General features: G+C 46.9%; 5 protein-coding genes across 5 annotated transcripts; 3 read left to right on the top strand and 2 right to left on the bottom strand.

The window, feature by feature from the left end:
- Positions 1 to 263: 263 nt before the first annotated feature.
- JR316_0008766 (Polyadenylate-binding protein, cytoplasmic and nuclear) lies at positions 264 to 3,173 on the top strand (the record flags this gene model as incomplete). The annotated part of the gene is made up of 9 exons (XM_047894479.1): positions 264 to 483; positions 561 to 1,000; positions 1,059 to 1,232; positions 1,285 to 1,335; positions 1,398 to 1,414; positions 1,466 to 1,539; positions 1,593 to 1,900; positions 1,951 to 2,954; positions 3,020 to 3,173. The coding sequence occupies 9 exons, from the start codon at positions 264 to 266 to the stop codon at positions 3,171 to 3,173; spliced, it is 2,442 nt and encodes an 813-aa protein (XP_047745938.1).
- A 1,252-nt stretch (positions 3,174 to 4,425) lies between these two features.
- JR316_0008765 (Actin-interacting protein 1) lies at positions 4,426 to 7,147 on the top strand (the record flags this gene model as incomplete). The annotated part of the gene is made up of 14 exons (XM_047894478.1): positions 4,426 to 4,542; positions 4,626 to 4,794; positions 4,868 to 4,937; positions 4,995 to 5,057; positions 5,120 to 5,183; positions 5,235 to 5,342; positions 5,396 to 5,554; positions 5,605 to 5,674; positions 5,725 to 5,897; positions 5,962 to 6,200; positions 6,275 to 6,461; positions 6,523 to 6,651; positions 6,712 to 6,753; positions 6,875 to 7,147. The coding sequence occupies 14 exons, from the start codon at positions 4,426 to 4,428 to the stop codon at positions 7,145 to 7,147; spliced, it is 1,863 nt and encodes a 620-aa protein (XP_047745937.1).
- Positions 7,148 to 7,647: 500 nt separating this feature from the next.
- Positions 7,648 to 8,936, bottom strand: JR316_0008764 (THO complex subunit 4; the record flags this gene model as incomplete). The annotated part of the gene is made up of 6 exons (XM_047894477.1): positions 7,648 to 7,873; positions 7,964 to 8,138; positions 8,280 to 8,382; positions 8,530 to 8,577; positions 8,648 to 8,836; positions 8,901 to 8,936. 6 exons carry the CDS (start codon positions 8,934 to 8,936, stop codon positions 7,648 to 7,650), a joined length of 777 nt encoding a protein of 258 aa, XP_047745936.1.
- Positions 8,937 to 14,779: 5,843 nt separating this feature from the next.
- JR316_0008763 (uncharacterized protein) lies at positions 14,780 to 16,567 on the bottom strand (the record flags this gene model as incomplete). The annotated part of the gene is made up of 1 exon (XM_047894476.1): positions 14,780 to 16,567. The coding sequence occupies one exon, from the start codon at positions 16,565 to 16,567 to the stop codon at positions 14,780 to 14,782; it is 1,788 nt and encodes a 595-aa protein (XP_047745935.1).
- Positions 16,568 to 21,163: 4,596 nt separating this feature from the next.
- Positions 21,164 to 22,230, top strand: JR316_0008762 (uncharacterized protein; the record flags this gene model as incomplete). Its single annotated transcript, XM_047894475.1, has 2 exons — positions 21,164 to 21,229; positions 21,286 to 22,230. The coding sequence occupies 2 exons, from the start codon at positions 21,164 to 21,166 to the stop codon at positions 22,228 to 22,230; spliced, it is 1,011 nt and encodes a 336-aa protein (XP_047745934.1).
- Positions 22,231 to 22,498: the final 268 nt, after the last annotated feature.

Genomic DNA, 22,498 nt, shown 5'->3' with positions numbered 1-22,498 from the left:
GTTGTACTACATACAAAGACACAATTGCAGTGCGGGAGACAGCAGGTCTCCTAAATTTTGCCTTCGGCACGACATTAGTGTTTGATGACATAAGCCAGTAGATAGGGAACTTTTTTGAAGTCGGCCTTGAACTTGGCCTGGCACCATCGTCGAGGCGGTCTTCAGCCAGGACTCTCCTATTCCGCACAGACGGCGAACCGTCGCGTGGCTTTGATATTCCCTCTGTTCCTGCTCTCTCTGCACACGTTTTGCTCGTAATCACCATGGATCCCAACTACAATCAACAGTACCAGGAATCAGGACCTCGTCCTCACCCCTACCTCCATGAACCTCTCTTATATATCACTAACATTCCCCCTTATATTACCGATGAAAACCTTGCCATGGCTTTTGTCAACTGCGGACCATTCAGGCCCAAAATTCAGCGCGATGGCTCGCAGAACCTGCTCTCAGGCACCATTGAGTTCAAGTTCCTCGACAAGGGTAAGTAGCTCTCATTGTTCTCCCTACTGTTCGCGTTTCTATTTACTCATGCACGCCGTCTCTGCTCTATTCAATAGCTGAGAAGGCCTTGACAATCCTGCAGTCGCGTAATATTCCAGAGACCATGCCGCCTGTACCGTTGGTTCTGTCGCCTTACCCACCCACGAACCCACCCACGCCCTTGCCCCCTCCGTCGGCATTGCCCCGGCTTGTAAAGCAGCTTCCGCCAGACTACACAGACTCCCAGCTCTACGACATATTCAGGCCCTTCGGAGCTCTGGCGTCTGCGCAAACACACACTCAGTTTGGCCCCGACGTCGCAATGATCGAGTTCTGGAACGAGGAAGATGCTATCCATGCGGAGGAAGCCATGCACTGTGCGGAAATCGAAGGACAGAACATCTCAGTGCAGCTTTACCAGCCTTTGAGGCGCAGCTTGAACAGTCCGCCCGAGTTCAATGTCGCTGCTCCAACGTTTATCCCCTCGGGTTTGTCGTATTCGCCTTACCCGACACAGGTTAGTTTGGGCTGTTTTCATGTGCTTTGATTGATCTGTTAATGACGTATGGATGCAGTATTCCCCTCATTCGCCGCCTCGAGCAAATCCCTATTCTCCTGTTCGATCACCGATACAGGCTCCTGTGCCGTTTTTGCATGGCCCTGGACAGCAAGTACAGTTGGCACCTTCAAATGGCCCGGGATCGGCTAGCCACAGTGGACTCATCGATCCTTGCAACTTGTTCTGTAAAGTAAGTCTCATGCCTCCCATCCACTCACAAATGATACTGACACCTTTCTCAGAACTTGAGTCCAGAAATCGATTCTAACAGTCTTTTCGCTCATTTCAGCAGGGTAAACAAATACTTTTCCATTGATCGTCGGTGGTGATTGTTGACAAATTTCTTAATTTTCAGTTCGGCCAAATCGTCAGGTAGATATATTGGATTTTTTATTTTCCATCTGTGCTCATTTGTGCTTCTAGTGCTCGAGTCATGCGTAATGAAAACGGAGATAGTCGTGGATTTGGCTTTGTGTCGTATCATCAGCCAGAACATGGTAATTATATCAGTCACGAGACTTTAATCAAGCACTCAAGCATTCCGTTGCAGCTGCTGAAGCTATGCGTGTGATGAATGGGACTCAGCTGGGCACCAAGCAGATTGTAGTTCGCCTCCACGAACCCAAGCAACTCCGTCAAGAAAAGTTGGCGCATCGGTTCAGCAACAATGGACACCCAAGGAGGTCCTCAAGTGGCGCTACGAGTCCGACAGCATCAGAAGCTGGTGATTATAGCGGATGGAATAGCCCACGGACTTATTCGACAAGTCTTGTTGGGTCTCCTGCTCTATCCCCTAAGCCCGCTACACATTTCGAACGACCTGAGCGGGGACGGAGGGGGTCTGCTAGCTACTACACAGTGCGTGATTCAATTCTGTATTCCATTCATTTTGGCTCATTCCTTTTCAGGCTGCCCTCAATGGTACACTCAACGTTCCCATGACCTATAATTCCCTATCTACTCTATCCCCCGTGGTACGAAAGGAAGTCCTCACTGGAGAACTGAGCCGCCGTCTGAAGGCCATGGAAGCAGTCGAGGATAGCGCTGTTGATTCGATCGTGGAGTCGATTGTAAACCTTTCGCTCAGCAATGTCCTGCAGTACCTCGACGATCCGGCCAAGCTGGCAGACCAGGTGGATAGCTACAAAAGCAAGCATCCCAAGGTTGATGCACCGGAGCCTGTGGCTACTCCTGCTGGATCTGACCGTGCTTCCCAAGATTCGCGGGGCCTTGATGTCAACCCCGCAACTGCCAGTGCACCGGAGCATCCTTCGACACCGGTATCCGTTAGTCCTTCACTATTGACACCGCCGCGTACATCCTCGCCTGCTGGTTCAGTCCCGCCTATGTCAGAGCGTGATAGAATATATGCCGCCATTTCCAAGCTCGAGTCCTCGCGGCAAACGGAGCTTACAGAGCTAATCATGAGCCTTCCCAAACGCGAGCGAGCGATGTGCCTTTTCAATGCTGAGGTTCTTCGGCTCAAGCTGGTGGATGCGAAGATGGTGTTGGACAGCGCAGACGAAGAGGATGTATCACCACCTGCAGCGACCGATGCGCAGTCGACTAAGTCGGCACCTGCACCGGTGCCCGTGACGCCTCAGGCGAAGAAGATCGCACCACCGGCGGAGGCGTCGCCTAGGACGCCTGACCTGTCTTCGCGAGGACCATCAGTGACGGCTTCGCCTACACCTGTTACGCCTGCGAGCAACGCTTCTGCATCTGCCCATACGATCGCGTCGCTGGCGAAATTGCCAGCTGCTGAAATTGTCAGGCTTGCGAATTCTTCGTCTGCAACTGGCCTGCCTTTGCCCAAGGCGGATCCTCTTATTGTGCAGGCTACTGATGAGTTTATTGATGGTCTGTTGGATAAGCAGATTCAAGTTCAGAAACAGGCTTTGGGAGAGAAATTGTGAGTTGTCTTTTTATAATCATGGGATCTTTTTTTGGTGTTGAACGACGTTATTTTAATTTTAGGTTCAAAGTTATCAAATCTTTAGGAGTGAAGGGTGCACCGAAGATTACCATTGCGCTCTTGGATCAAGAAGATCTTCGTGCGCTTGCGCACCTGATGAACAGCTATACGCCCGTGCTCAAGGAAAAAGCGCTCGCGCTTGCTGTCACCAAGTAGAACTAGTCCATGGGCTCCATCCATTAACCTCTCGATACCCTTTTCCTATTCCATGGATCCATTCCAAACCATGTCATCGAATTAAACTTTTTTTTTTCGCATTTACGACGTATAGTTTTTTCTCCCTCTCATGTTTTCTATTTTCCTCTATGATGGCGCGCTGCCGCTTAGCATTCCACTCCACTTCATCATTGTCTTCCTCACGCACTCTCTTTCTGTTTTATTGTTCGCATCTCATTTGAGGAAAATCTCGGAAGCCATTCAGTTCCCCATCTTTATCCATTTTTTTCTTTGTCCCATTCCTTTGCATAAAACTCTTCCACATTACTATACGTAAACCGGTCCCCAAGTTCCAAAAGTACTCTGTCCTCTTCTATCTACCTGTCCTATATCGCTGTCATCATCATCCCCGCTCTTCTTTTTTTTATCATTCATGACCTAGGGTGGACTATCCATCCAAATATCTTCTTTTTTCTTTTTCTTTTCCTTGTTTATTTCTTTTTCACGACTCGTAATGACCCAGACCACACCAGATATCCAGCTACTTAGTACCTCGTCTCTTTCTTCGTTTCTTTTTTTTTCTTTTTGCGCTGTCCGTCGGTATTTGTTTAGTTGATCAATTCAAAGATTTTTTGAACAAGCATCTTCGTTGACGAGGCTATGTAGTGGAAGGGCTCTCAATGCCCCTCAAGGAGCGGACCATATCCATGTTCGTGTCGTTGCAACTTGCAGGCACGAGATCCGGCGAAATGCGTCGGTTGTTTGGATACACTTGCGCCCACACGGATTGCTCATTTGTCGAATACATACATACGTGCCAATTGAAAACTCTGAACCGAACCATGGTCCGATCTCGAGGTTTCCCTGCAAGTTCTGATGGGGGTAAATGCAATTTCATATTCACTGAGTGCGTTACCTGAATCTCAGGTGTATCTCAGGCTTCGGCGCGCGTGTGTGCGTTGCGACGGATTGCGGGTTGCGGGTTGCACGCATCATTCATCTGTCTCGACAGAGCTTGCCTCTCGCTGCCCGGATTTGAGGGACGCACTTTGGGCTCGGCGGAATCGTGGGAGCAAAATTATTCTATATCGGGTAATTGGTTTTGAAGGAGGCAACCCCTATGAGCGGTCGCGTCACGGTCGCGCAGCAACAATCCTTAAGATTGACCACTTGGACTGCCAAACCGCAGTCTCTGATACCATTCATCTGCATATACCTTTCTCGATAACTTCAGAACTTACCCGATAACGATATGTCATACAAGAAATTAGGGTTATATCCCCCAAATCCTGTGACTGTACGAGGGGCATCGACGAAGCTTAGTTCAGGGAAGGACAAGGTTGTGTACACCTCTGGAAGAACTGTGTTGGTGAGCAGGGTCTATATATCAATTATCTCTCTGCAGATTACTTATGATACACCCAGATCCGCGATCTCAAGGTCTGGTGAAAGATTGCTTTCAATCTCCAATCCTTTGCCCCTCGTTTCTCGCAACTCAAAGAGATCGCACGACAGAATCCAGGAATTACGACATCGTACTCTGGCCATATCCAGAATGCGACTGTCGCACGGCTCTCTCCCTCGGGGTACTACTGTGCATCTGCGGATATCACTGGTAAAGGTGGGCATTTACGTTTTGCGCGTTGGACTTTGAGAGGGTTTGTCGCTGATCTGGGTATCGTCTTTACGATAAGTGAACGTGTGGGATACTGTAGGGGAAGATCAGGTTCTAAAAGGAGAGTATAAGGTCATCTCTGGAAGAGTGTGCGTTTTTCTGATCTCGTCATTCTGATGACTGGAATATCTGATAATATTTTGTAGAAACGATCTGTCCTGGGACGGAGAAAGCAAGCGAATTATTGCTGTAGGAGATGGCAAGGAGAAGTCAGTAAAAAAATAACCATGCCCATGCGCGTATGAGATGTTCTGAGCTCCTTGGATGTCAGATTTGGCTATGCGTTCATGATGGACACTGGTTCATCTACTGGAGAGATTATTGGCCACTCAAAGGTGTGTTTAAACTGTCTAGTCAAATGTGCGTACGTGCTGATCCCAGTCCAGCCTATCAACGCAGTGTCCATCAGGCATCAGAGACCTTTCCGAGCAGCGACCGCTGGTGATGACAATGTGATCGTTTTCCACAGCGGAGCACCTTACAAGTACGAAAAGGTGTGGTTGTTAGCACAATGTATGTTCTTTTGCTGACAGACATGACCGTCTAGACGATCAAAACCCACACCAAATTTGTTCAGGATGTACAGTATGCGCCATCCGGTGACCACTTTGCTAGTGTTGGTTCAGATGCTAAGATCTTCCTCTACGACGGAAAAACTGGAGACACCGTCGCAGAATTCACTGATAGCCCTCATAAAGGCACAATCGTAAGTTGGATATCCTTTATTTATGAAAGATTGTTTACGTTCTGCGCTAGATGGCCTGCTCTTGGAGCCCAGACAGCAAAAACTTTTTCACTTCCTCTGCAGATTGCACTGTGAAACTATGTGAGATCAAATCGTCATATTATCTTCGATTCTAATACACTGTCAATCAGGGGATGCCCAAGCGCAGAAAGCAGTAACCACTTGGACTGTCGGGTCCGGAGTCAGCCATCAACAGATGGGTAACACTTGGAGTGGAACGAGCGATCTGGTGTCGCTTTCGATGTCCGGCGATCTTAACGTTTTCGATCCCAGGACAGGAGACAAACCCGTTCGCGTTCTTAGTGTACGTCATTATCTACACGATTGTCTTCCAAGATTCCGCAACAAATCGATACCTTTTTATACAGGCCCCTCAGAAATCTATCACAGCAATTGCACCATCGTCATCCGGCACATTCTTGACTGGCTCCGCTGATGGTCGTGTGTACTCCAATTCGTCATCGACACAAGAAACCAGAGTTCTCGAGGGAGAGAGCCACTCCAACCATGTTTCTGGTTTGGCTACTTCCAGCACAGATGGGACGACCTATTCCATCGGCTTTGACGATCTCGTACGTGAGATTTCACCATCTGGAACGAGCTTTGTGTGAGTTCCATCCCGCTTGCTTCCTTAGCAGTTTTATCCTTGATTATTTCTTCTGATGGCCAATTTTTCATTAGCCCTGCTTCAGCACCAACCGGCGCTCAACCAAAGTCCATTGCTGTCGCTGGAGACGCTTCTGTATTTGTCGCTGAGATCGGCAAAGTTGAGGCGTTCCGCTCCAATCAGAAGGTATTTGAGCAGAAAACATCTTTCGAACCCAGCGCGGTCGGTGCTTCAGGAACTCTGGTCGCTATCGGTGGAGAGGTTCGGATACACTTATTATGGATGTTTTATCAAGAAAAACACAACTAAATCATTCTGTTAGGATCGCAAAGTGCGCCTGAACGAATGGGATGGGAAAACCCTTAAAGAAGTCGCGGTGCTTGAAGGCAACCAAGGAGCTGTCTCTGCTCTTGCCTTCTCGCCTGACGGGAAGTACCTGGCATCAGGCGATGTGGGTGCTCATTTTCTGCTTACTCAAAAACAGGCTTACCACTGACAATTATTGCTGTAGTCGTCTGGTAAATTGATTTTGTTCGATCCAAAAGAACGCAAGGTAACGCCCCTGTTCCATTCGCTATATGCATGCGACGATCACTGACGTCTACCCATCTTTCATTCTTTCTTCCATGGCAAACCTCTTCATTTCATCTCGCTTGACAATCGTACACTTGCAGCTGGTCACCTCGCGCTGGGCCCACCATACCGCCCGGATCAACTCTCTCTCCTGGACCGCGGACTCTGCGCACTGCGCGTCCGGCTCGCTCGACACGCACGTGTACGTTTGGAGCGTGGCAAAGCTGATGAAGAACATCCCAATCAAGAATGCGGGACCTGGGGGTGTCAATGGCGTCCTCTGGGTCGATGGTGGGGTGGGTAAAGGCGGTAAGCTGGTGTCGGCTGGGTTTGATGGCTGTGTGAGGGGCTGGGATGTCACCTTCCATGCTTAGAGTTAAATTCAGGAAACGTGGGGAGATAGGAGGATTTCTATCAATGGCGCTCCTTAGACCAGACAGACTCTTTGGATGATGAGGGTACAGTGAATAGGGCATCACAAACAAATGGTTTACTGCGAACAACCAAATTACAGGGACAATACAGCGCAGGAAGATGTGACAAGAGATTTAATGGTTTTAGTGAGAAGAATAAAAGTGCCAAAGAAAAGGACGAGCGACTGAAATTAACTGTGATTCTTGGGGGGTGACAGGGTGTATATAGCGAGGAACGAGCGATGAGAGACACTATAAAAGCATAACGATTTGGCAAGGTTTAAAAAAGTGGGGTAACGGTATGTAGGTGTATTGCGAGTATTATTCAGAGGAAAGTTGAATGGTGTGTTAAGAAAACATCGAAGAATTTAAGTAGGGAGTTAAAACACACAAAGAAATATGCAGTTTGCAAGACGTATCATTGTAAGGGTCTAACCCAAAGCCGGTTGTCGAGCCGTTTCCTAAACCATGTCTACGTCTTTGGTGGGTTCGATGGTGGAAGTGGCAGCTGTATTCGTGTCGGCGGGATCAGCGTCGCCCATGAAAGCGTCCAACTCCTTGTCGAGTTCTTCAGCCGTTTTAGGTTTCTTGGGACCTTTCGGCGCACGCCCAGTAGCCGTCGATGCTGGGCCGCGGGATGCCGATCCACGGCCAGCTTTAGTCCTGACTGCTCCAGTGAACGCACGTCTATAAACAGTCGAAGAATTTTTTTTTAGAAATGGAAACAGAAATTAGTCGGATTATGCAATTTTTTTACGAGATGAAATTAAACCGTACGGAGCCGAGGGTGTTTTGATGGCTGAATCATCTGCTGGCGCGAGGCGTTCTGCGAGCGGTGGCTTCTCTATCCTGTTGAGGAGGGACTTCGTTGTCGGAGCGCTGACTGCCCGGCGAGATGCACGAGGTGCACGAGGCGGAGGTGTCGTGTCGAATGCGATAGACATCGGCTGGCCTACCAAAGAAATATTAGCATACCACAAAATGGAACGATCAAGGGGAAGATGGATTGGAAAACATTGGGACATGAAGGACAGGGGGTCGAACTCGAGGGAAAAGGCAAGCAAAAAGCAATCAAGTTGAATGTGAAGTTTACCCTTCGCCAAATATCCGTCAAATTGCTTCTTCGCGCGCGTTGCTTCGAGGGCCGTTTCGAACGAGATGATTGCTGTACCACTTGAACGGCCGCTGCGGTCGTACTGTTGCATCGTGAGTCGAATTTGTTGGCGAGTTCCATATAATATTTGAGGACCAAAATGGAATATAAGCGTGAAGAGGGTAGAGAAGGGTCGATTGATTGGCTTTGTGTTCTCTTAAATGAGGTGAAACTCGGTGGCTTGTCGTACCCTAAGTAGAGGCTCGCGAATGAGCGTGCCTATTTGCCCAAACACAGACTAAAGAGATAGATATGGTCGAGGAGAATTAGCTCATGAGACCCGTTGAAGAAGTTATTGTAACACATACAGTAAGGTCCTTCGGGGTGATTTCGTAGTGCAAGTTGGAGACTAGCAGCTTGTTGTTGATGCCTGCCGCCGCTGCTGCCGCTGGGCCCGTTGGTGGAGGAGCTACGCGATTGATAGCCACCCTTCCTTTTGCAGGGCCCGTCGGAGCTTTGTCGTGTAACCATTGACCATCAGCTCGCGCTGCAGGACGCTGAAGGCCGTGCATGTGAGGTTCAATATCATGTCTCCAGAACTGATAGTAAACGACTACGCACGCTATATGGTTTACGTTGGGCAGATCTCGAGGCCATTTCGCAGGAAAGCAAGAGAAAAAAGGCAAGAGTGGAAAAAGGGTGCAAAAGAAAGGTGGAGGTGGAAAGAAAGAGATGCTGGCACGTCCAACTCATATGCTTCAAAAGGGAAATTAATCCACGGTTGCCTAGTGATTACGTAACAGACGCGTGGTCTTGCCCTTCTTGTTTTTCTCTCCCTTTTCACTTGCACGCATCCTTTGTTCCTTTGCTTGACCTATTAAGCGACAGGGACGGCCATATAATACTCACCTCATCTACGACTACTTACGTAACTTGGCGTACAGACTATCTCTGTGCCTCGTTTTCTGGGTTCTCGAAAGTTTCTTGGCTTGTCTCTACTGGATCATCTTCTCATTGCTCAGGAATTCGTTGTGCCCCTTCTTTGTTATCTATCACGTCTGTTGGGTGATATACATCCTTTAAAAAGCTTGAACCCCTAACTTTTTCAACCGCAGGACTGTAAAATGAATTATTAAGGAGGCTGATCTTCAATAAATACAGGGGTACAAACGCGGGCCAATCTCTTCAGACTTTTCCCCTCTCTTCAATTATGTCCTTCGAGACCTGCGATCGATACGCTGTATCATTTCTGCTCACTTTGGATGATTAAATCTTTCGGTCGCACCTCAAGTTTGGATTCTTTCTGAATCCTATATACTCCCGTCCGAATCGGAGGGGAGCTTCGTCGGCACTGGTCTTTGGACTATTTGAAATGTTGCAAATTTGGTGAGTAGTAGACATATCTTTGGTGTACTTTGAATTTAAAGACTAAAACTCTGAGGCCAAAGTACTGTAACTTCGATCCGCCATGGTGACTTGACGATTTTTACAGGTACCAACAGCAACTCCAACATCCTCCCTTGGAAGCGGAGAACGCAAATGTATCTCCACCGCACTTCGGGGGGCCAGGCTCACAAATCCGTGTACAGGCCATTTTGCGGGTGGGGCTAGGAACATTGCAGCACCTTTCATTTCCCCAGCATCCAGGACCACCGATGGGAGCCAAACCTGCCGGGCAGATTGGCGGGGAGAGATTGCACTCAAGAGTGCAAATCCTTTCTGAAGCTGCTGCACCCGAAACGAAGGCCAGAACTGAGACGACGAGAGCTGAGTGCTTCATTGATGCTTGGTTAAACGTCGATGTCTTTAAATTTCTCACCGGAACGGAAATGTGAGCGTTGTCGTGCGATAACTTGAATGTGAAATGTGCACTTACCGATGTAGGTTGTACTTGAGGTCGAGGACTAGGGCATACACATACGATCCTTTGGTCTTTTATGTTCAATTGGCCGAGATGACATCTCAACAATAATTCCCCGCATTTTGCGTCCGATTTTCTAGGTCCCTTGAGTTCGACGAGATTGAACTACTTCACGCGACTATCCCAAGGCCCTAAGGATTCTAGAGAGTAAGATGCTCAGTCATATGACCCCAATGACAATTTGTACTACATCTTTCAGCAGGGCATTGTGTTTGGCCACACCCAGTGGTGCACCGTGAATACTCCGAAAATATCAAGTTTCATTGAAAATCGCTGTTACGGCGGTGAATGATATAGCTTAGGCTAACATATCTAGGCTTATGTCTACGAAGAACCTCCAACTCCAAGTCATGCCATGGGTAACCATCTATTCTCTGTCCAAGAACCATTTTTACCGTCATATTCAATACAAGTGACTCGGAACAACGAACGACGTTCGGTACGACTTCCAGCCAAAGGGCTAAATGTCACCTTGGCCTTCCGGTTGGTTACATGACAGATTGTGGTAATTCACGTTCTCGTCTTGCCTACTTTCATTCCACATGCAATGTCAATCCATTCCTTTAGCTGCATTTTCGATGTGCAAGGTAAATTCGGGTAAGGAGACGTTTGGGATACGGAAATTAGCGAATTTGAAGAATTATGGATATTTTGAAACAAGGTTAAACTAAAACTTTGAATCACGAAGGCTAGTCAACTTCACAGGTGCCAGCAGCAGCGCCAGCATTCTCCTTCGGATGGGGCGAACGGAAACTTGTCCCCACTACATTCGGGTGGACTATCTGCACAGTGCTGCATGCATGCAATTTGATTGGGGTCAGGGACATCGCAGCAATCTACATTGTTCCAGCATCCAGCACTCCCCTGGGGAGCCAAACCTGGGGCGCAGACCGGCGGAGAAGGCTGTTGGCATTGAGAAATGCAGAGATTTTCTTTAGCCTCCTCTGAAGCTATTGCAACAGAGGCAAAGGCAAGAACCGAGACGACGATAGCTGAGTATTTCATTGTTGCTTCGATAAACGTCGACGCGAATTCTTATGTGAGTGTGTCAGCATCGATCTTGAAATTGATGAGTAAAATTCTGGGATATGGACTCACCGGTGCGGGCAGTACTTGAGGTCAAGACTGGGGCATACAGTCGCCTTCCTCCAGCCTTTTATGTTGCGTGGTGCCCCTATTATTTACTTCCTTTACGTCTAAGCTCAATGGATTTTCGGCTCACCGCAAATACATAATGATAAAATGCAATGCCATAAGCTTCTAGACGATAATTTTGGTACATTAGAACACAGATGACCCGAATAAAGATGGGACGCACATGCTGGGGAATTTGCACAGTTTCCAACTTCCAAGTCTAAGCGCTTAGGTATTCTTTCAGAAACATCAGTTCAATCCATATCCAGTGGCCACTATGATACAAATTTCCCTGAATATATGTTATTGGGGAGCTTGCTCCCCTTTGTACTGGTGGGGACCCAAAATGCTTAAGCACACGTGATCCACCAGTGTTTTGATCGTCACCCCGTGCGAAAATGGCACCCCGTGTGAACGCAGCAAGATTCTACCTAGAGCATGCCAGGTACTGGCATAGCAAATTAATCGTTCTTTTTGGAGTTTTGACGGTGTAATTAAAGTCATCCAATAGGTCAATGATCTATTTAATATTCTTTATGTAACTTGTCCGTCGCATTCGAGACCAGTCGGAACACAGAAGTCGGTTTGGTCAGGGTCACATTATGTATACACGTCATAATCGAAGGCGGATCATACGCCACGAACGCATTCTGCTGAATCTAATGTCAAAATCCTGACTTTTTTACCATTCACCGTCCCGAATACCTCTGCCTTGACAAACCTGGTTTTCCATTGCTTGCACATTTATGATTTACTCCTATTAGCTCGTTTTTTAACAAGAAGCGATGGATACCAGTGTCCCTTTTCACAACCTCTACGAGGAAGATAGTAAAAGAAACTTGTAGAAATACTGCAGACATGAATGTTACTGCCTCATTATGGTCAACACGTTGAGAATGATGTCATAACTACCACCGGCGCCTATTATCAACGCCCCTGTTCAGGTGATATACAGCTTTCAATCTATTCCAAGTGTTTTTCCCTGAAGTATATACTCCCAACTTTAAACTGTAATGTACTTGGGGAAGTAATAGATACAAATATGCACAACAACTCTAGCACCTACTCTGTGCGTGGAGGGTAAGAAGTATTCAAACGCATCTGTACACAGTTCTCCTAATACATGCAGCCTTCCGGATTTTACTCCGACTGGAATCTAGCTCATAGATGCTAAAAATATCTCTCAGGTCTGAGAGTATGGTCATTTCTTTTTTCGCTTTTACCGTCCACGGCCATAGGAATAGTAAGGCAAAAGAACTGATTAATAAGAAACGATATGTTTCTTAATCACTGACAGTATATATATAACATATTAACGGTAGCATAGTAAGGTGGCTGACTTACATTGATTCACTGAAACATGCGGCCATGCCCAACCTGCCCAAAGTCTTCATTTGTGCTGAATGAATGACCTTCTATCCTTTTGTCTGAATCGAAGGAATTTAGGCGTCACTAAGGTTTGTCCGTTCAATGTGTTGCAAAATTTTTTATGATATATTTGTCAATTTAAAGAGTCATCCTCTGAAGCGAAAATAGTACTGCAATTTTGAACTGCAATCCGAGCTGGCAATTTTTACAGGTACCGGCAGCAACTCCAGCATGCTCCTTCGGCGCTTGCGAACGCAAAAGTATCTCCCGTGCATGACGGTGGGCCATTTGCACAAATGTATGTGCAGGCCATCTTGCGCTCTGGGTCTCGAACATCGCAGCAGCCTACATTTCCCCAGCATCCAGGACCCCCCCTGGAGCTAAACCAGCTGGACAGGTGGGCGGGGAAAAGTTGCATTCTTTCGTGCAGACTGCATCCTCTGAAGCGGCAGCAACAGATGCAAATGCCAGAGCCGAGGCGACGATAGCTGAGTATTTCATTGTTGCTTTTGTCAACGTCGATGTTCAATCTTTGAATAAACGGACAGGCTCAGCATGTCGCATGGTAACTCTGTGATGTACACTCACCGATGTAAGTAGTACTTGTGGTCAAGAACTGGAGTATTCACTTACAATCACTCTGCCTTTTAAATTGGATTGTTCGGGCTGGAATCTCAACGGTGCGCGGTAGTCACTAGCTCCCTTGAGCTTGACTAGGTTGGTCTGTTTCCAGTAACTAATCCAAGGTTCTAAGAATTCTGAACAACGAAGATGGGCTATCATATGACCATAATAGCAACGGATGCAACAACTTTCAACGGCGCTTAGCGGTCGGCCACACCCAGTGGTGTATCATGAATACTCCAAAAAAATTTGAAGATATGATACCAACCGCTGTTACAGTGGTAAGTAATATTGCTTGGACTGACATATCCATGCTTATGTTTGCGAAGAACCTTCAAGTCATCCAAGAGCAGCCATCTATCAGAACCATTTTGGCCTTTAGGCGTCGAATTCAACGTCGGTGACTCGGAACTCCGACGTTCATTCACTCAAAAACTGCCTATATTGATTATACGAATGTGCCAATAAGAAGGCTAGATGTCGCCTTCTTGGTTTTCTGCTGGTTCCAAGTTCAGACCGTTAGACTTCTCGTTTTTTTCTCGCCTTCTCTCACTCCACATACATCGCAGATACCTTTACCTGACGTACTACTATTGATCTTTCTCGGAAGCTACCTTAGTTCGTTTGTCGACGGGAAACAAGATAGATATCCCTCGCGTTCATTGGCCCAACTCAGATGCGGAGTCTGCCGCATCCATATGTGCCGTATGCACCTGCCGGTACCATATATAAGTTAAGTACAACTTGTACAACAACTATATCCCTCCATGCATGACCTTGCAGAAATAATTCGCTTACCAAGTCTACTAGTTTGCAGCCTAGAACCATTTACCTCCAAACCATTGGCAACCCTGGCCAGGTACTATATGGTTCTAGTTGTCGTTAGATACGCGAGGTCGTAGCATTTAGTCCCTAACTTTTAGCCTCTGAAGAAAAGTTGGTTGGTCATGAATTGAATATTGCCATTGAATTCAAAGTCACTGGTATCAAAACCTAGGGAGGCAATAAAATCTGCAGAGGTGTGCCTGCCGCATGGTTATCTGGGGAAGCCAGACGCGCACTTGCCACGCAGTGCGGTGTATGCTGTGTAGTTGAGGGCTGGAGGGTGAGCGCTACGTGGTCTACCTGGATGCCGGAGTATACGTGTTTCATAAAACTTGCCACTCAAATCAGGCAGGGTGTAACCTCTGTAACCTCACTCAGGAGCCGTAAGGTCACAGTGGTTTTCATGGCATGTATACGATACGGATGCATATGTATAAGGCACTTTTAAATCATGACTCAGTCGAGTGAAGAGGGAAATTTCGGATTAATCTACCCGGGCAAATACTGATAATAAGAACAAGTCCAGTACAGCGACCAACCTCGCACCTTGCGTTTTGAGACTCTTCTATTACGTTCAACAACAGCTCGGTGGTCATATTTTTCGTAAAATATAAATATTTTTGGTGCATCAATAGAAAGGGAACGTCAATTCCCTTGAAAAGGGCAACAACGAATTTACGACGAGGCGAGAAGCACAGAATACCATATCGATGTTGTTTTTGTCCACAACCTCAAATCGAACGCCTGAAGCCCTAATACGCTCAATCGATGACGCAACGTCCGGCTGTGAAATCTGGTGTAGTGCGCGGACAATGTCGTCGTACATTACATGAACCCAGACTGATCCCAACGCCTGTGCATAACCATCCCCAACGTCATCCTGTATGATCGAAGCGCATTTCCCCCGAGCAATAACAGCTTCGCATAGTTTTGACCAAAGGAGGTCCGACATGTCAAAGGTGCCGATATTTATCTCCTGTAGGTGTGGAAGGACCGCGTTGGCTGATGTATCGGTCAAAGCACGAAGAAAGTCGCATCCTATACTTTCATTTTCCGGGTCTCCATAGAGGTACAAGCACAGGTGTGTGATGCCTCCAAGGCGTTCATACCAGAGGGGTGGAAGGGGACCCTGGCTTGCATTGAATAGAAATTTATTAAGTGTGGGTGCAGATCGTGCCATGAATTCAGCGATTTTGTCCAAAGTTTCCGGCGACGAGTAACATTCACACTCAAATGTCTCCAGTGAAGGGAGAGTGAGATGTACGAGTAGGTCCTCAGTGTCCAAATCCATTTCTACAAATTTGAGCGATCGGTGTACGATAGGACCCGAAGGCAATGGATAATGCATCCCCGAATCCAAGGGTTCTATCACCTCGTCTTGAATTCCAATAATACATTTGGTTAGATTAGGCGCATGGCAAATTATGTGCAGAATTTCCCCAAGCTGTATGGTATCCATGTGTAGGTAGGTGAGATTGGCGAATTGAAGAGGAACCTGGCTCAAAGACACATTGTCAATGAAGAGATTTCTGGGACCAAGAGGGCGTTCCAGTTTGATCGGCGGCAAGTCCCAGGTCTCCATTCCGGTTATACTTATTTCAAGGGTATCCAGCTGAAGAATGCTATCCAGATTGTGGAATAAATCATAAAAATACTCCCATCTTCCCAAGAAGCTGAATCTATTCCAACGCGTGGCATGAGGCCGAAGGAGGTTCCAGAGTTTTTTGATCGAGGTATATTCCTTTGAATCTAAGCAGCCATCACTGGAGACCAAGATGTCTAATGGTGCTTTGGAGGATCTCTGTAGCCACTGCTCGACTGGTTGAATATTTGAGAGATCACCTATTTCGATACAGACGGTGGCCCATAGCCGAGGAAGACCTAAAGTTATATCGCGCCAACATTTGCAGACAACGCCCAAGAGCAGAGGCCCAGCGGTCGGAAATAAATTCGGTATACCCCAGGCCTCCTTTTCTTCTGGTAGTTCCACGGAGCCCGCGACCAGATGAAAAATCTCTGCAACAATGTCCAGAGGCAATCGATTCGTGAGTTGATCGTGCTGGCGATTAACCCTGCTTTTCACTTCCTGTCGTCGTCGTAGGAGGGAATCAAGTTGTTGTTGGACAGCATCGATTTGCTCGTTCAGTGCGAGAAGATCTGCGCAGGCATCGCAGAGTCGAGAAAGACATTTGGGTATTGAATCGATGTTGTGAATGAACGCGCAATTGGCAGTAAGACAGCATCGAGTGCACACTACGGGAGGTGTATGTACCATAGCGGAGTTTCCTCTAACCACAGATTCAGCCGTGTACACAGTGGTGGTATGGAGAAGTTGCTCGAGGAGCCTGTTGGTGGACGTGCAGGAGTGCCGACCTAATCGATGTGTCTCCACTGAGGCGCTTAGCAAATCATTCATGTGACTGTGCAAAACTTGAAAACTATGGATCACCCATAACCTAATATAACCTAACCTAACCTAACCCATAGTATGAGTTTTTTTATGATAAATCCGTCAGATATCGAGTCTCGACATTCAAATGGCATGTACTCACCATGACTGTGAACATGGCCAATAGTAAGTATGATAACTGTGCTGTGTTACATCTTGTTATAAACCAAATAAGGGTCAGAACGTCATCCCGGGCCATTATCAATGAACGACTTGCGAAATCAGAAAACCCCGTCGGCTGCGTACACAGCAGAAAACAAGGAAGGCGGAGTATTCATTTTACCCTAACATCTGCATAGCGTAAACTTATTTTTGCTGGCAAAACGGGACATATACACTGTGACACTTGTTTAATAGGTTATCCAATTAATTGACACTACACATACAACAGTCCACAAGGTTAGGGTTAGGACCACCAAAAGCCAAAAAGAAGCGCCCGCTTAGCCAGAGTGGCCAATGCGGGACAGGAAAATATAGCGACGGTGCATGTGCGTGAAAGCCCATGCAAGCCGCGGGTGCGCTCTGAGGACAATGGTCGCCGTGCTATGAAGCACCCCCGATGCCCGTAAACCCAGGTAGGTGAAGGGACTCACGCCATCAAGGTAAGTATGGGATGTACGGATGTGGCGGAAGGGCTTATGAGGGTTTGCCGAGAGCGCACGGACCATGTGTGGATTACTACGTTTGGGGTTGTGTGCGTGATTGCCTGTTTAGGGCAGCGTCGAGTGTTCGAATACTACATCATGCAGTTTAATCATACATTTGATGTGTACGGAGCATCACTGAGATGCTCAAGCATCCTCGCTGCTTATTATCAAGAATTATTGCCTTTATTTATCGATTCAAAACATTTTCTTAAATCTACGTTGCATTTTGGCAAGTAACAAAAAGTGTGGGTGTGATGAATTTAAAGAGTTCTGCTCTCTTCAACGACAAGACTTTAAGATTACAACAAGTAGTGGCAATAACACCAAGTCCCACCACGAGTACATAGTGATAATGTAATGCCATAGGCGCATTTTGCCTCAAGCCTTCGAAACGCTAGGCGTTTTTGACAGTGTGGTAAAGATCATCACACATCTCCTGATGGAAACAGCAAGCACTGTCACCATTCTGAGGCAACTTGTTTGTAGCTAACCACAATGGGAATTCTCATTCATCCCAACACGTTGTTTTGCCATTTTCATTTTCACCTCTTAAGTATAGCTTCTGACCAAGAAATTTGTATATCTCGTTCAAGCCCTAATGTGATGCGCCAGGATGTGCCTTTGAGAAGCTTGATACATTGTGTCAGGACACGCTGGGAGAGGTTTGAAACAGGGAACCGCTACTGTCGATTTGTGGCGGAGAAGTGGCATGCTAGAAGAAATTACAGGAAGTATGACGCAGCGAGCTGGGGCGTCGTTGTCTTCGGTTCGGTTCCAGGAGCTAACGTAAGTTTTTTTTCCAAGGCGCCTGGCGAGCGCCGATAGGCTATAGCAACTGTATATTGAAGGTTCCTTTGGCGTTGAAGGTAATATACTTGATTAAATAGCATATGAGACAAAACTATTCGAATGAAGCACGTTGGAACAAGGTATTGGGCACAGGGATTGCATAGAACGACCGAAATATGGAGCTCCTAAGCAAATAAATTTCGGCATTCTGAGTTGCTAAACTTGAAGGAGGAGACAAAGGCCGAAGGTTAGAGTCATTAGGAACCGAATAGAACATCTTTTTACCTCTCAACGCTAACCGAGTTACATGATAGGCCACCACCGCACAACATAAAAGGCGGGAGGAAAACGAATTTGGTCCCCAGTCTTGACCAAAAGTACCCACCGGTGAGTACACATCCAATTTTTCGTCACGATTGTGTTGACGATCCTGACAGATCTGTACACAGTAAACATGAAATACACAGCTATCGTCGCATCGATTCTTGTGTTCGTCTCTGCAGCAGTAGTAGCGACAGACGACAAACTCTCTTGTATAACCGAGTGTAACCCCGACCCGCCGACTTGTCCCGTAGGTTTGGCTCCTGTTGGTGGTCCTGGATGCTGGGGAGGTGAAAAATGCTGTGAAGTTCCGAAACCCGAACGCCCTATAGCCTGCACACGGGCATGTTTATCATCGCCGCCTTCTAAATGTGGAAGGGATACGTTTGCCTTTGCACGTTACGAAGGTTGCTGGAACTGTTGCTGGTACGAGGAATTGTAAAAATTAATTTTACATCGGACGAGAACTCTTTATAGCTATTTTCATATCGATAGACCTATTCCCTAAATTTACACATACACGGACAACGAATTTTATTAAGCGGAACATAAAATTTGAAGACGCCAAAATCACGGAAACTCGCAAAATCGTCAATGAGTATTTACAAAAAGTTGAGCTATGAGAACAAATGTCGATACCACCACATTATCAGCACGCCTAAAGCCATTCCCTTCTCAAACTGAAAGGCATGTCGACGCTTTGCTGCCAGATCGTACCATAGTTTGACATAAACTCAACATCGGAGCATTCCTTATGTAACTCGGTTACGCAAAAATTCAAGGCCGACTGTATGAATATATTTTGAGGTTGGGCCTATCGATATGAAAATAGCTGTAAATTGGCAACCAAATAAACCCTTTTGCTCAGTGGTGGCATAGTCGGCGACTTTAGTCGATAGTCGGGACCCGACTAAGTCGACTGAGTCCGACTAAGTCGTCGACTATCACCAAAAATGGAAAATTTTCCAGACTAAGTATCACGTGTAAAATAAAACTTTGATCAATCTGGGTTTCAACTAGACAGAGGCACGGCAAATCTGCGTTGACAATTTTAATAATTGTGTACACTCCAAAAACAATTCCTACAGTGTATGCCAGACGATTCAAATCTATTTTACTTACATTTTGCGTGTGATAAGTACTACAGCAGTTTGTGCGCCATCTTGAGACGTGTCGGAGTTTGATTGTGGATCAAGTAAGCGGCCCGACGGCGAATCACATCCACGGCGAGGTGATGTCCCACCCCAAACAACCTCCAACATTTTTACTTCTTCTTTATATCAGCCCAAACATCGATCTGAAATCCGGACTGTATTTAACTACGGAGGTGCAAACTCAATCAGGCCAGTCACAATCCAATCTTACTCATCTTACTCAACTAACCTCTTGCCTAATCAATGAGGAGACCCAGAAAATATTCCGGAAGACCTGGGAACACCTAAAAGTAGGTTAACTATGAGCTGGTTTAATTTTTTACAGGATGCTATTTGGATCCCACATGCAAAGCAAAGTGAAGTTGGAAGCTTGCATGAAGAATTAGAATTGTATGACCTATTTGATCTTGATGCACATGGTGAAATGAATATGTTGATTATGGTGTTGAGGATAACATTGATAGTATATTTACAATTTATGTGCACTCAAAGGTATTTATTCCTCTGCTACTGTACCAAAGACAAAATGTATGCAGACTATGAATCTGTGACGAAGTGCACATTTGAACGTGGGAAAGTCCCGACTATGACTTCATATCGACCTATATTTGGGAACTTAGTCTAGTCTAGTCGGATTTCCGACTAAGCCGCATAGTCATACGACTATTCCGACTAAGTCGCCGACTATGCCACCACTGCTTTTGCTCGCCTAGAATTGCTGAAATTAAGTCATTCAATGAACTGGTATGGTATGACCATCCTTCCCTTCTATTCAAGCAGTATGCTATAATATTTCACAGTATAAATAATACGTGGGCCACGGTGCTATACTGACCATATTATGGTTGGATACAGAAAAGATATATGGACGTACTGGTATCTCACTTCTGAGCTGGACCAATGCTAATGCATAGCGTATACGAGGCTTCAGGTCATGACACTACTGGTGATAAGCAGTTTACTCGAGGTTTAATCCTGCAGAATTTGCTCTTAAACCTTTTAAAACGAACGTCACATCTGTCCAACTTTCCTACTCCGATTGGATGAGTAAGAGTATGAGATCTGGGGCATTACAGAATGACGCGCATATACGACCATAGACATACACACACGCACCTGGACCTGGGACAGATAACAGCTGTAGGTAGGTAGGTATGGAAAGACCGCATCGTCTGATCAAGTGAAGACGAGTTGATTGGCGGCATCTACAAACGGATTGGAAACAGAATTGTCTATGTGGTTGGTCGAAGCCCGTCGGCAGAGCCTGAAAACTTTTCTCAGGAGGCCCACTGCTCAGCTGTCACCTATCCCACCAGCCTCGAGCTTTATAATGATACTGGCGAAGTTGAAGACACAAGTTATTGCGTAGTATACTGCAATCTCCGCCAGGAATACGCAGTCTGCATTCTGGTGGGAATCAATGAGCCTAGACAGCGCACAGTCGAATACTGCGCCAAGATTCGCTCGCGAAGACTCGCAGTCGCCAGCGGCACCGACGATCACCAAAGTTGCATGTGGCGACTAATGACGTTGACTCACCACCGTGACCTCAAAAGGAATGTTATCATAGCTTAGCCATCGATATCGAACGCTCCACACCCACATTGCCCACCACAACCTCGGTTTATTGTTCGTCATAAGCATAAGCTGAAATGTCACCTCAAAAGAAATTGACAGATCACAAAATCCTGATCTTCGATGTCTATGGAACATTGGCAGTGCGTGAATTCCGTTTAGCCCCTATCGCGGTGTTCCTAATCAGACTCTTCTATAGGACTGGGAGTCAGGAATTCATGACGCTCTTAAGCCTTTGCTGGAGCGATATCCCGCCTCTAAAACATGGTCACGCCAAGACGCTCTCACAGCATTTGGCTCAGTCGAGTCTGATCTGCAAGTGCAGTATCCCGAGATGATCTACAGCGAGCTCCTGGCAAAAGTGCACGAACGCTTAGAAGATAGGCTGAAGGCTCAATCTGGCGTTGCGCCCAGCGATAACCCTTTCCTGGCTCCAGGTGAGGCAGAGGCCACCTCCAGCGCGGGAGCAGGTTCAAGTGGATCTGCAGGTGCAGAAACACAGGCTGCCGCAGCCTCGCCCGGCAGCGACGACGAGCACAAAGCTTTTGGCGCATCGATCCAGAACTGGACCATATTCCCCGACACCTGTGCCGCACTCCGACGGCTCGCGAAACACTTCAAGCTCGTCGTACTTTCCAACGTTGACCGTGACTCCTTCCGCCACACGCATGCGCTGCTCTCCGAGGGTCCCACTCGCGACACCATCACCTCTGACATCAGGACATACACGTACCCCGATCCCAATCCCAACCGTTTCTGGCATCCTCAAGAGGCCAAAGGTTCGAAATCGCCTTTCACGCTGATAGTCACGGCGCAGGATGTCGGGTGCTATAAGCCCGCGTTGGGGGGATTCCGCGCGATATTGGAGTACGCCAAAGTACACCCGGAGCTGTTTGGTGACCTTGAGCTGGCAGAGGGTGAAGATGTGAAAGAAAAGGCGTTGTCCGTCGCCCAGAGCATACCCCACGACCACGTCGCAGCGAAGAACCTCGGGATGCGCAGCGTATGGATTGACAGGCAGAGCGCCGTGACGTGTAATGTTGATCCAGACGGGCCCGGCGCAAAAGAGAAATGGAGCTGGAAGTTTGAGACACTGGGAGAGATGGCAGACGCTGTCGAAAAGGAATTGGCTGCAAATAAATAAATAGGAAATCTGTTTGTAAATGGGAAACAAATGGATTTCAAGCGGTGTTACCCCGTACGTTTGAATCCCATGCAGCGAACGGAATGACCACCAAACCAATTACTGAATGGCCAAGCACCCCCAGTTGAACCTATCAGAACGAAATTTGAGTAAGTCGACTCAGTACAATGATATCAAAGCCCATCAGCTTTCCGTTCTTGACCAAGAGTACGAGCGGTTCCTCCCGATTTTGTCTCTGCCAGGCAAAGATAGTCGGGAATATACCAGA

This window comes from Psilocybe cubensis, chromosome 8 (assembly GCF_017499595.1).
Source record: "Psilocybe cubensis strain MGC-MH-2018 chromosome 8, whole genome shotgun sequence".
In the NCBI taxonomy this organism is placed as follows: Eukaryota; Fungi; Basidiomycota; class Agaricomycetes; order Agaricales; family Agrocybaceae; genus Psilocybe; species Psilocybe cubensis.
The sequence above is the reverse complement of the archived record's forward strand: the minus strand, read 5'-3'. Positions and strand labels throughout refer to the sequence as shown.